This window comes from Littorina saxatilis, unplaced genomic scaffold, assembly GCF_037325665.1.
Source record: "Littorina saxatilis isolate snail1 unplaced genomic scaffold, US_GU_Lsax_2.0 scaffold_328, whole genome shotgun sequence".
NCBI classification, from domain to species: Eukaryota; Metazoa; Mollusca; class Gastropoda; order Littorinimorpha; family Littorinidae; genus Littorina; species Littorina saxatilis.
Window position 1 is genome coordinate 111,845 of NW_027129726.1, and position 15,000 is coordinate 126,844.

The 15,000-nt window shown below is 43.7% G+C and overlaps 2 protein-coding genes and 1 long non-coding RNA gene across 3 annotated transcripts in view; 2 read left to right on the forward strand and 1 right to left on the reverse strand.

Moving 5' to 3' along the window:
* The window catches only part of LOC138957947 (uncharacterized), a 7,733-nt gene extending 1,612 nt beyond the window's left edge, over nucleotides 1–6,121 (forward strand). Inside the window, exons 2-3 of the mRNA XM_070328969.1 lie at nucleotides 1–5,159; nucleotides 5,601–6,121. The exon at nucleotides 1–5,159 is cut by the window's left edge and continues 798 nt beyond it. Of these exons, the coding sequence (XP_070185070.1) occupies nucleotides 66–4,742 (4,677 nt within the window). The 5' untranslated portion in view covers nucleotides 1–65 and the 3' untranslated portion in view covers nucleotides 4,743–5,159; nucleotides 5,601–6,121. The remainder of the gene's footprint in view (nucleotides 5,160–5,600) is intronic.
* The window catches only part of LOC138957950 (neuronal calcium sensor 1-like), a gene marked incomplete at its 5' end in the record, with an annotated part of 65,468 nt that overhangs the window by 41,463 nt on the left and 9,005 nt on the right, over nucleotides 1–15,000 (reverse strand).
* On the forward strand, nucleotides 11,119–13,879 carry LOC138957948 (uncharacterized). The gene is made up of 4 exons (XR_011453239.1): nucleotides 11,119–11,482; nucleotides 12,153–12,234; nucleotides 12,577–12,670; nucleotides 13,224–13,879. It is a non-coding gene; the product is annotated as an uncharacterized lncRNA (long non-coding RNA).

Sequence of the window (15,000 nt, forward strand, 5' to 3'; positions counted from 1 at the left end):
TGTGAAGTGGTTAGGTTGCTTTTCCATCGTTGGCGACTTAACCATTTTACATTTGGTGAGAAATCATGTCGGGATCCAAATCTCGCAATGCCGCTCTGGCAAGTTTTTCTACCCCTGATCATGGTAATTCTCCACCCCGTATGACACTTACCACGCCAAAGCATATGGATGGAGCTGCTGTTGACCCTATTGAAAAATCTAGTTCCCTCACGTCAGCTCAAGAAATTATAGCCGCTAGGGGACGTGCTTTGGGCGTTCGATCAGGGGCTGCTTTAGCAAAATACGTTCAAGAAGAGGAAGCAGCTCAACGAAGACTACTTCAAGAAGAAGAGGAAGCTCAACTGAGAAAAGAAGAAGCTCAACGAAGACTACTTCAAGAAGAAGAGGAAGCTCAACTGAGAAAAGAAGAAGCTCAACGAAGACTACTTCAAGAAGAAGAGGAAGCTCAACTGAGAAAAGAAGAAGCTCAACGAAGACTACTTCAAGAAGAAGAGGAAGCTCAACTGAGAAAAGAAGAAGCTCAACTGAGAAAAGAAGAAGCTCAACGAAGACTTCAGAGGGAGGAACAGGATGCTCAACGAAGACTTCAGAGGGAGGAAGAAGAAATCAGAAGAAAAGTACTTCGAGAAGAGGAAGAAAACGACCGCCGCCGACGTCTAGCTGAACTGGAAGAAGAAAGAGTTCGTGCAGAGATAGAAAAGACTAGGAGAGAAGAGACTACTTCAAGTTCTCGTAGTAGGGCTATTGAACCAGTTCGTCTGAAAATAGATCCATTTGATGAAGCCAAAGAGGATCTCGACACCTTCCTAGGACGATTCGAGAGAGCAGCAACTCTCAGTGGCTGGGACAGGGAGAGTGACTGGGGAGCTCGGCTGGGAGCCCTCCTGAAAGGTTTTGCTGCCGATGTTTACTTGGAACTGCCAGCTGAGGATGCGGGAAACTTTGATGTCATTGTGGACGCCCTTAGAGGATCTTTTCGCTGGACGGCTGACTCGTATCGTTCTAAGTTTCGACTCGCGGCCAAAAGGGGAGAGGAGACGTTTATACAGTTTGCTACCCGTCTTCGAATCTGGTTTGAACGGTGGAGGAAAGCCGCGAAGAAAGAGGAGACCTATGCTGGAATCCGAGACCTCCTACTGATGGAACACCTGATGGACCATGTGTCTGGGGACCTCGCGGATTTCATCCGGCAGCGTGAACCGGCGAACGTCACTGAGGCCGCCGAACTAGCTGAGAGGTTTGCTGCATCAAAAAGAGCTAGGAAAAACCCTGTTATGGTGGGTACCCGTGTGGGAGGTGGTTCCAAAGACCTTTCTAGCCCGAAGAAGAATGCTCCGCCAAAGCCTTCCCATAACAACCCTCAATTTACCAAAGGGAAATGTTTCAATTGTGGAAAAGAGGGCCACCATAGGAGGAACTGCCTACGTCCTTCCAACACTACCAATCTGAGGACGGTTGTAACGTCAGAAACCTCTTCTGACACGTCCGAGTTACCTGCCCTTTGTGACCCATGTAGCCAACTGTCGTATACTCCTTTATGCACGGTCAGTATCAATGGATCGCAAGTATCTGCTCTTCGTGACACAGGCGCCGACGGACTGGTCATTGACTCCTCTTTGGTAAAAGACTGTAAACTCAAGCAAGGGAGTCAAACTATTCGTCTCGCAGCAGGGAACGTTCAGAAGACATGTCCCACTACGATCGTACATTTAGAGTCCCCATTCTTCTCAGGGAACGTTGTCGCTATTGTGGCTGACCAGCTAACATATCCCGTACTCATCGGAAACCGGATCGTTCAGCCTGGAGGAGAAACTCTTGAGGTTCCTGTGTATCGGGCGGAAGCTCGACCTGTCAAGATAACTGCCATTACCCGAGCCCAACATGCGAGAGAAAAAGAACCTCCCAAAAACCTACGGATGAAGGACTCTGGTCTGGGAGGTGTTACCAGAGAGGAATTGATCCAGCTACAGTCACTGGACCCAACTTTGTCGCGGATGCGGGAGTTGGCCAAAGGAAGTGACCCTGCACCCTCTGGAAAGAAAGGGAAGGTGAAATTCTTATGGAAGCAGGGCGTCCTACATCGCCTTTTCATAACAACGGAAAAGACCTTCAGTCAGGTGGTGGTGCCAGAGACACTTCGTCAGGGCATTTTGAGACTTTCTCACGATGTTCCAATGGCCGGTCATCTTGGAACCAAGAAAACCCAGGATCGACTATGGCATTCGTTCTACTGGCCAGGGATGGGGGGCGACATCAGACGATATGTGCAATCCTGTGATGCCTGCCAACGAGCGTTACCCAAAGGAAGGATACCCAAAGCCCACCTTGGAAAGATGCCCCTCATGGATGAACCCTTCCGGAGAATCGCTGTTGACATTGTCGGCCCTTTGACTGTCTCAGAGAGAAAGAATCGCTACATTTTGGTCACTGTGGATTATGCTACCCGATACCCAGAAGCTACTCCTTTACCCAGCATAGAGGCAGAACGCGTTGCTGAAGCTTTGTGGGAGATGTATACACGGGTAGGAGTTCCTAAGGAAGTCCTCACTGACCGAGGGTCACAGTTTGTCAGTGATCTCATGAAGCAAGTGAATAAATTCCTCGCTGTGAAAGGACTCACCACAACTCCATACCATGCCCAGTGTAATGGACTAGTAGAGAGGTTTAATGGAACATTGAAGTCGATGCTCAAGAAACTCTGCCATGAAAAGCCACGAGACTGGGATCGGTTTGTTCCTGCACTTCTGTTTGCTTACAGAGAGGTACCTCAAGAAAGCCTTGGTTTTTCGCCTTTCGAACTCCTGTACGGCCGATCCGTGAGAGGGCCTCTGTCTCTCCTGAAGGAACTGTGGACAAAAGAAACGCCAACGGAAGTGAGAACCACTGCAGCATATGTCGTGGATTTGCGTCAACGACTCGAAGAGACCCTGCAACTTGCCCAGGAGAATCTTGACGTCTCCTCTCGTCGTTACGCCCAAGCCTTTGATAGACGAGCTGTGAAACGGAAGTTCAAGATTGGAAGCCGAGTTCTGCTGCTCATTCCCCTGAAGAGGAACAAACTGGAAATGGCTTGGCAGGGACCATATGAGGTGGTCGGGAAGGTTGGTGATTTAGACTACCGTCTACGAGTGGGTTCAAAAGAGAAACTCTATCACGCAAATCTTCTCAAGCAATACGTGGAGAGAGACCCTCCCTCAAGAACTACTCCACCACAGAAAGCGGCTGGTGTTCTGGCTACGTGCGCGGTTGTGGTTGATGAAGCTAGCGCTACTTCTGAAGACGATTCGAGGTACCCGAGAGACATTCCTTTACCCGCTCTTGAACCTGAAGAAGGTCCAGATGATGTTCAGTGTAACCCTGAACTGACTGACAGTCAACGTGAAGACGTAAAACGTTTCAGCAGTCGATTTAGAAAGACTCTTACCGATTTGCCTGGAAAAACAAAGTTGGAAGAGTTCTCCGCCAATCTGCTTGACTCTAAGCCTGTCTTTGTTCGTCCCAGACCTTTGCCGTACTCTCAGACAGAAGCTGTAAAACAGGAAGTGGAAGCTATGCTGAAGATAGGTGTGATCGAACCTGCTTCTTCCCCTTACAACGCACCTGTCGTCCTTGTCAAGAAAAAGGACGGAAAAATCAGATTCTGCATTGACTATCGACAACTGAATAGGGTCACTGAGTTCGATGGGGAACCCCTCCCAGATATAGATCATCTCTTCAGTTCGCTTGGTCGTGCGAAGTACTTCACCAAAATAGACTTGTCAAAAGGCTACTGGCAGATTCCTGTTCGTACTGAAGATAAACCCAAGCTGGCCTTCATCGTCCCTCAAGGACAATTTCAGTGGACCATGATGCCTTTTGGGCTACAGAATGCCGTTGCAGTCTTTAGTCGGATGATGAGGAAGTTGCTGAACCCTTTGAAGAGGAATGACGTTCACAACTTTATGGATGACATCTTAATCGGGACTGAAGAATGGAAGACCCACCTACAAGCTTTGGAGGCTGTTTTCCGTCGTTTGGAAGAAGCTGGCCTCACTGCCCGTCCAACAAAGTGTTTTGTTGGGTTCCACGAGCTAGACTACTTGGGGCATCGTATTGGCCACGGACTGATGTGGCCGGAAGCCGCCAAGGTAGAGAAAATCCAAGCAGCACGGCGGCCTGAAACAAAGAAAGAAGTTCGTGCTTTTCTCGGTTTGGCTGGTTTCTACCGACGTTATGTGCCAAACTTCGCAGCCATTGCTCTTCCTCTGACAGAACTAACTCGGAAGACTTGCGCCAACAAGGTTCAATGGACAGAACTGTGTGAGGAGTCCTTCAATTCCTTGAGACAGATCTTGAGTCAACAGCCTGTCATTTGCCTTCCTGATTTGTCTCAGCCCTTCGTTCTTCAGACGGATGCCTCGGATGTAGGACTTGGCGCCGTGCTGTTACAAGAGAGCGACGGAGAACTGAAGCCTGTATCATTCGCCAGTCGCAAGCTGAACGCAGCTGAACGAAACTATGCCACCGTGGAGAAGGAGTGTTTGGCGATTGTCTGGGGCATAAGGAAATTTGAGGTCTACCTGTACGGCCACGAATTTGAGCTGCAGACGGATCACCAGTCCCTTCAACATCTACAGAAGACCAAGACGACCAACGGACGCTTGATGCGCTGGGCCCTGTTGCTTCAGACATTCACGTTCCGCATCAGAGCAATCCGAGGATGCGACAACGTCGGAGCAGACTATTACAGCCGCATTGTGTAGAATTTTTGTGACGAACCGTAGTTCGGTTTGAGTAGGGGGGTTTGTCACAAGCGGCTTTAATATTAGCATACTTTTATGCTGTGGGGTTAAATGTATTGTATTGGAGCGCCTGTGTTCCTCTATTTCGCCTGTCATAGGTAGACGCTGGTTAACTGCAGGTGTCTCGTGGAGCTCGTGCTCAGGTATTTCACGTGTGTTTTGCTTGTATTTTGTAAGGTGAACTCAGAGCTAAATTCGAGCTCGTAGATACTCCTTTTTATTCATTCGTTCTTTGCCTTTAGCCGAGGGAAGATAGCTTGCGTTCCAAGCGAATCCGTTCTTCGTTGAACGTAGGGTCTGTTTGCGTAGAGCAGATGCCGGAAACCTGTTATCAACGGCAGGGGATATGTATGGCTACTTCAATACAACCAGGATGTGGTATGTAATCATTAAATATTATGTTGTGTGTGTTACAGTTAAATTATTCTCAGGTTTAGATTTGCTTATTGACTTCTGAAAACCGGTCAATCCAAGATGGCGGAATGTATAGTGTGCACGTGCGTGTGTAACTTTGTACTTGAACGGTATGAATTTGTGAGTTTGTTTTGGGGAATGGTTTGGTATGTTGTTGAATGAATATGTTTTGGTTGAAAGGGGAGTGGTGGACAGTTTTGTTTATAGAATGAATTTGGTATTATTCGTTGGACTTCATACTTAGCAGAATTAAATGTATAAGTCCGTTGGTATGTGTGTTCGAGATGCATGAGAGTGAGAGTAAAGAGCTATGTCCATTTAATCCTGCACTTGGTTGTTAAGTTATAAGGACGGGTGGGCGATGTTACTGTTACCGTGAACTAAGTCTTGCGTTCACCATTCCAGGTTGTTGGGTTTTCACCATGCTGAGGTCTTGACCTACTAGAGATGTCTGCCTGCTCCACTTTCGACGACGGCACTGCTCGCCTGGCAAGGACTCGACGTCACCGATGACTCCTGTCGCTTCGCACCACGGCCTCGTTGACTCCGGTTCATGAACGATTTCGGATACGCAAGCACGGTAACATTAGCCTTAGCCCGTCCTAACAGCTAAACGTGCAGGAGCTATAACGTCATAATGAACTGAGCGAAAGTGAGAGGTATGAAAGTTTCTAAATAATTATTCTTTGTTGTTATAGGCTTTAACGCTGGTGGATCTTTGTTGTTGTTGTGGATATTGCCGAAAGAAAGATTTGTATAGTTAGATAGTGTTGTGCGTGTATTTATGTTATGTATAATTGATTGTTTGTAAGAAACGTCCTTAATCTACTGTTCGTGTCAACTTGTGTTTTGTGGTCGGAAGAGCAAGATTGTTTTGAGTCGTGGATGACAGACTGCGTGCGTGTTTTGTGCATGTGTGCGTGACAAAAGGGATAGTATCGAATACCCCCATTCCACACATCCGTTATAGGTCCCGTTCCCGTAGCGACCAAGGAACGGTACAGGAATGGGAGGGATGGGGAGGGGACTTTAATGGAACTTTCTTTCTTTTTATTTGTCAGGTTGCACTAGATCGGTCAATTGTCCTTGTTTTGATCCAAATTTGTCTTCTTAAGTTTCTATTGTGGAAGGTGTGTCAGAGAAAGTTTCTTTGCTCAGATTGAACCAGATTGCTCATTTTTCCTTGCTTTTATTATCATTTTCCGAGGGAGGGGAGGGGCATGCCCTGGGACCACCCTAGGAGGTTCGAACGCTTCGCGCCCTCAACTAAACGCTTTGCGTTGTCGAATTGTCCCTAAAAGAAATTTGGACCCCCCCCCCTCCTTTAAAATGATGTGATCCGCCCCTGGGGCTGCCTTCAATTTGCAAAACAAAGAGCCTTATAATTGAAAGATTAATTACATGTCGAAGAAAAGGAAAGATAGAGCAGTATTTGTACGTGATAGTTGGTTTGGGATATTTTCACTGAGTTACTTTCCTTGTTTGCGTCGGTGTTGTTTCCAACACCCGAGAGAGGCAGCGCCCAGAAGCGCATTCGCTCACTTTGATTTAATTAACTACCGTACTAAAATTTGCGACGCAAAACGGTTTGATGTTTCTTTCAGAGATGTTAAGCTTTCCCAGTTTTTTAAAAAGATTTTTAAGGGGATGGGGGCGTATTCTAAAACAAAATCTCGTGAATAATTGTATCTACAGATCAATATTTGCCAGTAAACATTGTGAATACTGATTTTAATCCCCTGAATTAATATATTCTTGACTAAAAAAAATGCTAACAGGCTAAGAGTTTGACCATTGTTGGAAATTATTTCCAAAGTTCGTAAAAGTCGAACTGTATGTCAATTCATTTCTATTCAAAAGACAAATCCCCAAAGACTTTATTCAACCTTCATGACGTCGATTGTTTCAGGTCACCTATTTTTTTCTTACAAAATTGGTATTAATTCAATTTGCTTTATTTTCTTTGTTCGTGTTCATTTACTCATTACCGAAATCACCCCTGTCCTATTGAATGCAACAAATTATCACTCGTTTTACACACTTACATATTATAAGTTACGGTAGAATCATCATTATCAAATCTTACATTATGAAACTGACATCGGTTTTGATAAAACAACAATTTGTTTGTTTGCTTAACGCCCAGCCGACCACGAAGGGTCATATCAGGGCGGTGCTGCTTTGACATATAACGTGCGCCACACACAAGACAGAAGTCGCATCACAGGCTTCATGTCTCACCCAGTCACATTATTCAGACACCGGACCAACCAGTCCTAGCACTCACCCCATAATGCCAGACGCCAGGCGGAACAGCCACTAGATTGCCAATTTTAAAGTCTTAGGTATGACCCGGCCGGGGTTCGAACCCACGACCTCCCGATCACGGGCGGACGCCTTACTAGGCCAACCGTGCCGGTTTGATAAAACAACAAACTATTGTTGTTTTTTAAGATGAAAGTATACCCATATACAAACATATTTTCACACTTTCACTTGTGAGTTTTTCTAAGGAAAGAAAAGATTTTCATTTGCACATCCTAATCAACGAATCTGTCATTTATATCTTTTTTCCTTTGAGTCTTGGTTTTCGTCGGCATTTCTATTCTAAAAAACCCCACGTATTTAAGACTATGTTTTATAATAATATTCAATTATTACACATCACAATGATCTTAAGAATAAAATTAAGAAGATAAATAATTTTAACATTAATCAGACAGTGTAAAATAAACACGCAAAATCGCATGCAAGCGAGTTTGCAAATTGAAACTGGTGCTGTAAATAGAGCCAAATGAGAAATACATTACACACATTCTTAGCCAATCAAGAACTTATTCATACTGAAAATAAATCAAATGTTAAATTTGTTGACAAAACAAGACATCGTCCCAATAAACGTTCCATTAACTAACATGCTTGTTTTTTGTATGAAGGATTGTGGGCCGTTAGCAGTCCATCTGTTTTGGGATGAATAAGCATGAACAAATACCTCTGTGAATAAAACAAAAATCAGATTCGACTAGAGATGTAATAACCTAGGGTAATAAATGTGATACACACCTGTGTAAATAAGCTTAGTCCTCCGTCCACAATCGAGCAGACACATGTGACGAATATTCAAAAGTACACCCTTTCTGGTCACAAAAACCCAGGGGTAATAACATGGAATATTACCCATGAAAACACAGTGGCGCTACTGTGCAGTTCCCAGAGTGACATATATCTTAGGTAGATATATATCCTGACTTACTGGCCTTATTGACTCAACAGCTCACGCTCACAACCGACTGAAAAGACACAGTGAGGGAGCGCATGCCACTGACAACATAAGGCAACCACAAGGCAACCACAAAGCAAATACAAGGCAAATACAAGGCAAAGCCTTCTTAGGCCCATAAGGCTCTCAGCACTTTACCTCAGTTGAAGAAAAAACAAGGGGAAAGCGACAAAAAGCCAGCGCAAAATAATCAAGCCGCCTTGACCCCCTGAAGCTACTCTGTGGGGTGAAGTTTTGGACGTGTGAACTCACCGGTGCCAAGGAGCACCTTTATATTATTCCGATCAAACTCACGGCAACCGCGTGCTGGAGCGAGTTGAGCATTGTCTCCAAGACCGTGCTGTGAGGTGTGGCGGTGAGGGTGGGGTCGAGAAAAGTAGGTTTGGGGAGGGGGAACGGGTGTAGGGGGTGGGGTGGGGGTGGGGTGGGGGTGGGGTGGGGTGGGGTGGGCAGCGGGGGAAGGGGAAGGGGGGTGAAGGAGTTAGGGGAACACGGGAGGAGGATCGGACGACTAAAAGGGGGACGGGTGGTGGTGGAGACAGTCTGAGTGACTAGTAGAATTCAGCGAGCGAACAGTACAGTGTGTGTGTGTGTGTGTGTGTGTGTGCGCGCGAGTGTGTGTGTGTGTGTGTGTGTGTGTGCGAGTGTGTGTGTGTGTGTGTTTGTGTGTGCGAGTGTGTGTGTGTGTGTGTGTATGCGTGCGTGCGTGCATGCGTGCGTGTGTGTGCGTGCCGGTGTGTGCCGGTGTGTGTGTCTGTGCCGGTGTGTGTGTGTGTGGGCGCGGCCAGTGCGTGTGCGTATGCGTATATGCGTGAGTGCGAGTGTGTGTGTGTCTGTACCTCTCCCTCTGTATGTGTCTGTATCTGTTTGTGCAAAATAAGCTTTCACAAACGAGTTCAACATAGATACATGATATTGACAGGTCAGAGGACGATAATAAGAAACTAGAAAACGTCGTTACTAACAACAGCATCACAGCGTATGAGCGGAATCATAGGGATGACAGACTTTTTTTTTAAACAACGCGGCATGATCTAACGTTAGAGACAAAATCACAAACACACACGAGGACAACGTTTTCCGAAAGAGAGAGAGAGAGAGAGAGAGAAAGAGAGACAGAGAGAGAGAGAGAGAGACAGAGAGAGACAGACAGAGACACAGAGAGACAAAGAGACAGACAGAGAGAGAGAGAGAGAAAGAGAGAGAGATAGAGACAGAGACAGAGAGAAAGAGAGAGAGAGAGACATAGAGAGACATAGAGAGACAGACATAGTGACAGAGACAGAGACAGAGAGAGAGACAGACAGAGACAGAGACAGACAGAGACAGACTGACAGCCAGACTGGCGGAAGGACAGAAACAGAGACAGAAACAGACAGGTAGGCAGACATTCAGACAGACAGACAGACAGACAGACAGACAGACAGACAGACAGACGGACATACATACATTCAGACAGACAGACAGACAAACAGACAGTCAAGCAGCTAACCTCTGACCAAAAGTAAGACAGAGACAGAGACAGAGACAGAGACAGAGACAGAGACGCAGCAAGAAAGAATAACAAAGTATCATGGCAGAGAGAGCTAGATACGAGGAACAAGACCATAATATTATTCACGCGCTTATAACGCCGTTAGTCTTTGTCAACACTTTCTATGAACCAGGGCCAGACTTTCAAGTGACCCCCCCTCCTTCCCCCTTTGTAGCTCGTTTCGTGATAGCACCAAGTTGCCAGCAATTTATTATGGGGGCGAGGACGCCCCCATTCTATACGGATAGTTTAGAGGTTGACCATGGGCAGCGCCATTTTGTTGTGAAATACGTCATCAGTTTGTGTACACAGGAAGTTGTGACATCCGTCACCCTATGGGAGGGGTGAAGGCAACATTGTTCATCTGTAGAAAGTTGTGAAATCCGTCACCCTATGGGAGGGGTGACGTCAAAATTGGTCATCACAGAGTTTGTGTAACACAGGAAGTTGTGAAATACGTCACCCTATGGGAGGGGTGACGTCAAAATTGTTCAACAAAAACATGATACATCGCATTGTGCAGGGTCAACTGCAACAAACTCAAACCGAGCCATTCAAACCTAGCTGTATTTGAGTGACTTATATACCGACATTTTTATTTCTTATTTTCAGCACAGGTGTAGGAAAAATCATGAACCAAAATGTTATTTATTTTCTAATTTAACATTTTTTTTACAAATATGACCATGGTCTTTTAAACATACAGTGACATTAAACATTGTTATGTTAAAAAAAAGAAAAAAAGAAAAAAAGCTTTTGTGCACAAATCAGAAAATACATTGTACATTTTACCTACAGGCCAAACAGTGTCTGTTGGCGGCAAAAGACCCAGCAAGTTGCTATTTTTAGATCGATTAAAAGTTGTCAAGAACAGGCGCTTACATTTGGATGTGTCCACTGATAGTAGGTTTGGTTGTGATCAATCAGAATGATGTGGGAATAAAAATGTATGACAGTTTGGTATGATGACATGTAATTCAAATATGCTGAAATGTAATATTATACATGATATAATTTAATTATGGCTGTTGCCATGACCATAAACCCCAAGAAAGGTTTAATGTTATGTAAAATCAAAATACCAAAATCAAGCACCTACTAGACTAATCTGGTCCACGGTGCGGGAAGATTGAGGCCTTCGTTAAATGTTCAACGTTGGCCAATAATAATTTTAACAATGTACGTACGTTGTGTCGTTTTTTATTATGTTTTATTTTGTTGATCAATTGATAAATATGTCTTCCCAACATATTACAAATCAAACAGAAATAAAGTCTTAGAGAACTATAACAGTTATTGTTGCCGTCAAAACCTTGCAAGGCCTCAAAAGAGATAGACTGGATCGCCGCGCCGCGCGGCGCTCATTGGCTCAGTATTGAACTTGCGTCAAGGCCGATGCGCGTAGATTCCCAGAATGTTTACTTTCGGTTAGATTCTTCGACAGCATTCGCAGAGGTGACTGCCGTTACAGAGGTGAGTAAAACTGACCATCGAAAGGAAAATAAGATTCATATTGGTAATACTAATAACATACTTGCACAAGCATGTATCTACCAAAACTGTATGGGAGCACATAGTTGGAAAGGCGTGGTGAAGCGATCAAATCGAATCGTCCGTCTCAGTCAGTGCACTGATCTGATCAGCCACCACGATTGAACGTCACTGTCTGTATTTTGTATGTAAGCAGAGCTTCCAAACTAGTTAAATCCTGATGTAGTTTACAAAAACAAAACAAAATCTCATTCCTGTTCCATTGTTATTCTTGTAGTTGTGATATATTCTAGTGAAACTGAAAGTAAGTGTTAAAAGCAGAAAAGCCGGACTGAATCAGGTAATTGGGTTGGGAAAGTTTTGCTACGAAATCCTGTTATTTCCCTGGGTTAATAAGCATCTCTTTGTCCAACTATTTACACAATTTATTTGACTAGTTTGTGGTTTCAATTGAAATTATTGTTGTATTTATTTCTAGACTACAAGAACTTGCATTGATTGCATTTCATTGTTACAGCACAAAACACTGAATGACACATACTATAGCCTTCTCGTTTTACAGTATAGGTACTGATAGTTGTATACAAGTTTGAATATCACTTTGAACACTGCCACATTCAGTTCTTTTCATCATTGAATAATTTTGTTTCAGGAAGCAAGCACCACTTTTGTTGTTGATGAAAACCCCTGTACAGTCAGAAGTGTGTCAAGCTCAAAGTATTATTTCACAAAAGGTGAGAAGTTATTCGTTACATTTGCAACATTTATTGTTGAAAAATATTAAACATAAAGGCAGAATTTGTTTGTCTTGTGATTGTGATGCCTACAACTACACCCGCTTGTGATTTCTCAGTCAAGTTACTGCAGATTTGTGTATATTTCAGTCTCATGTAGTATTTGCCATATTTTTGTGTGAACATGTGTATTTTTCAAGACTTAGATTCTGTGATAACATAAAATACCATAACACATTTGACACCAGTGCATCATATAATATTTTTGGATAATTCTCATTACGCATGATTTTTTATTGTGTCACTGTGTGTACATTTACATGTGTTTTTAAATGTCAACAGGTGACAGTTCCACTTTTGGAAGAGGTGTGCAGTGAGATTGCAGAAAATGAATGCCTGTCAGCTGATCTGTGAAGCCATGTTAAAACCTTGGACTGTAAGTGTTTAGGGAAACACTGTATGAATGAATACAATTTTGTTGGAGTAGTGTTTTCACTTTTGCTTATAATGTAAAACAATTTCAAGTTTAAATTTCAAGTTATTCAGTTACGCTGAGAATAAGCTGTCATATATACATGACAAGTAAGCAGTGCTCCCTGTATGGCATACGTGTAATTATTGTTGATCATTCGCGTACACATTCCAGACTTGTCAATGTGCAAGTGTTCTTTTTGGATACAATGGTGTGTGTGTTTGCCTTTCTTTTAAAGTTATACGAGGCAGGGAATTATCCCAAGATATGGACTAATAAAAATCTATTATTGTATATATATATATATACAGTGGACCACCCCCCCCCCCCCCAATTTGATAATCCCTCCCTTTTAAGACCTTATTTTGTCAGTTTGTCTGTGCATAACTTCTGTAAATTTTCCTTCATTTTAAGACTGCCTCCTTTTAAAGACCCGCTTTCTCAGATTGTTTGAGGTAATACAAAGGTGGTTCTATTGTATGTGTTCAAGTGTAAGACTTTGTGGTCTGTTTGACAGGTGCTGTTCTTCGGGACAAACTTCAGGTGTTTGAGTCATGCCTTGGTCTACGAGGGAAGTTCCGGAACGCGGCCAAGGAAAAGGCTCACTCATTGTACTACGCAAGCCATGCAAGCATTACAGAGGTCACCAAGTCGACTCATGCATCAGCTTCCATTTGCCTCAGGATGTTTGAAAGGCTGGTCGAAGCAACCTATGGGTGCAAACAGGAAGACAACGCGAATGACCGACCGGTGCCAGTGTGTGAGGAAGGATGTGATCAGGTATGTTGCTGGGAGTGTGGTGAAGAAACTAAAAAAGAAAGTTTGGGGCCTCAAGAAAGGTGCATACAGATACGAGAAACTGCGCTGTTTAGAAGCACTGAGGTTCAGTGAGCTGTCAGAAAGTGATTGTGATTCTTCAACTGACATGACAACGGTGCTTAACCGAGGAGGACTGACATTTGTCAAAGACAACATTGTGCAAATGTTCCTTGACATGCAGGACATTTTTCGTCGGACTGTGGGTGTCGCTTGCTCTGCCAAAATGAAAGCTGATGACAAGGACTTTCTGCAACAGTGCCAAATCAATGATACAGTGCCTGTGCTTTTTTATGACACAGTTTATGCATTTGACATTTCTTTGAAAGTGCAAGAAGATGTTTTCGAAAATGCTGTCCTGCTTTTTTTAAAAATCCGAGTCCACCACAAGCTGAGGACAATGTCAATGATGGACAAAGTGCAGCGCGGGTGGAAAGAGTAGAGCATGAAGAACAGGTTGCGTACCAGTGACACTAACATTAACAAGGTGTGAGACGGGCAAAGTTAGCTACATATGCAGTTGATCATATCATTAGTGCCTGTCCACGGATGCTCCCCCCTTGTTTGTATGTATGTATGTGTGCAGGTTTGCATTTCAGTCTGCATGAGGTGAGCGATAGTGATTTTTAACTGTTGGTGCTCAGTGATTTACAAGCATGTTTTCTGTTGCTATGTAAATTCTCCTGTCTTATGTAGAACTCACACACTTTGTATTACATTTTTTTTTTTTTAACAATAATCTCTCTTGGTGCTGGGTACAAATATTTTAAAAGTTTTCAGGTTCATGTTATTCTCTAGTTTCACTTTTTGTTTTACGCTCGACACGTGTTTGAATCTGTATCTGTCTGCAACTGTGAGTAAGTACACCTGAATCCAACATACTAAAGAGAAATAGAGAGCTTCAGTATTTAGTCTGTACTTTAAAAAAAATTGTTGTTGCTTGAATTTTTTTTCCGTTGTATTTTTTATGTCTTGAAAATAATAAAAATTGCTTTGAAAATGTATTGTGTACCGCAGTCAGAAGTAATTTATTACTTTTGGGAGTTTAGTAACGTGATATCAGTTTTCAATTGTTCGTTCACTTATATTGCTTTCAGATTTAACACACAAGAAACAGTAGCACGGTTTTCGTTGCGAAAATGTGCATTGGCAGTGCTACGCGATCGAATTGTGTATTATGTACACGCGGTGTTCTTCTGGAAAAGACCGAAGCGACATGTGACGTCAGTCGTTCAGCCTGCGAGCGGTGGGAGGGGGGGGGGGGGGGGGGGGGGTTTCACATGGTTTGTTTGTTTGTTTGTTTCAGAACCACACCCATATACACACATTTCACATGTAAACCATTTGTCCGCCCCCTGTCGATATTTATCGACTAAGTTCCTTGTAACCTACTTATGAAGTGTACGTTTTTCCTTATTGTGGCGTCAGTATGTTCACAATTTATTAGCAAAGGTAACAGAGGGCAGGGAATACACGGA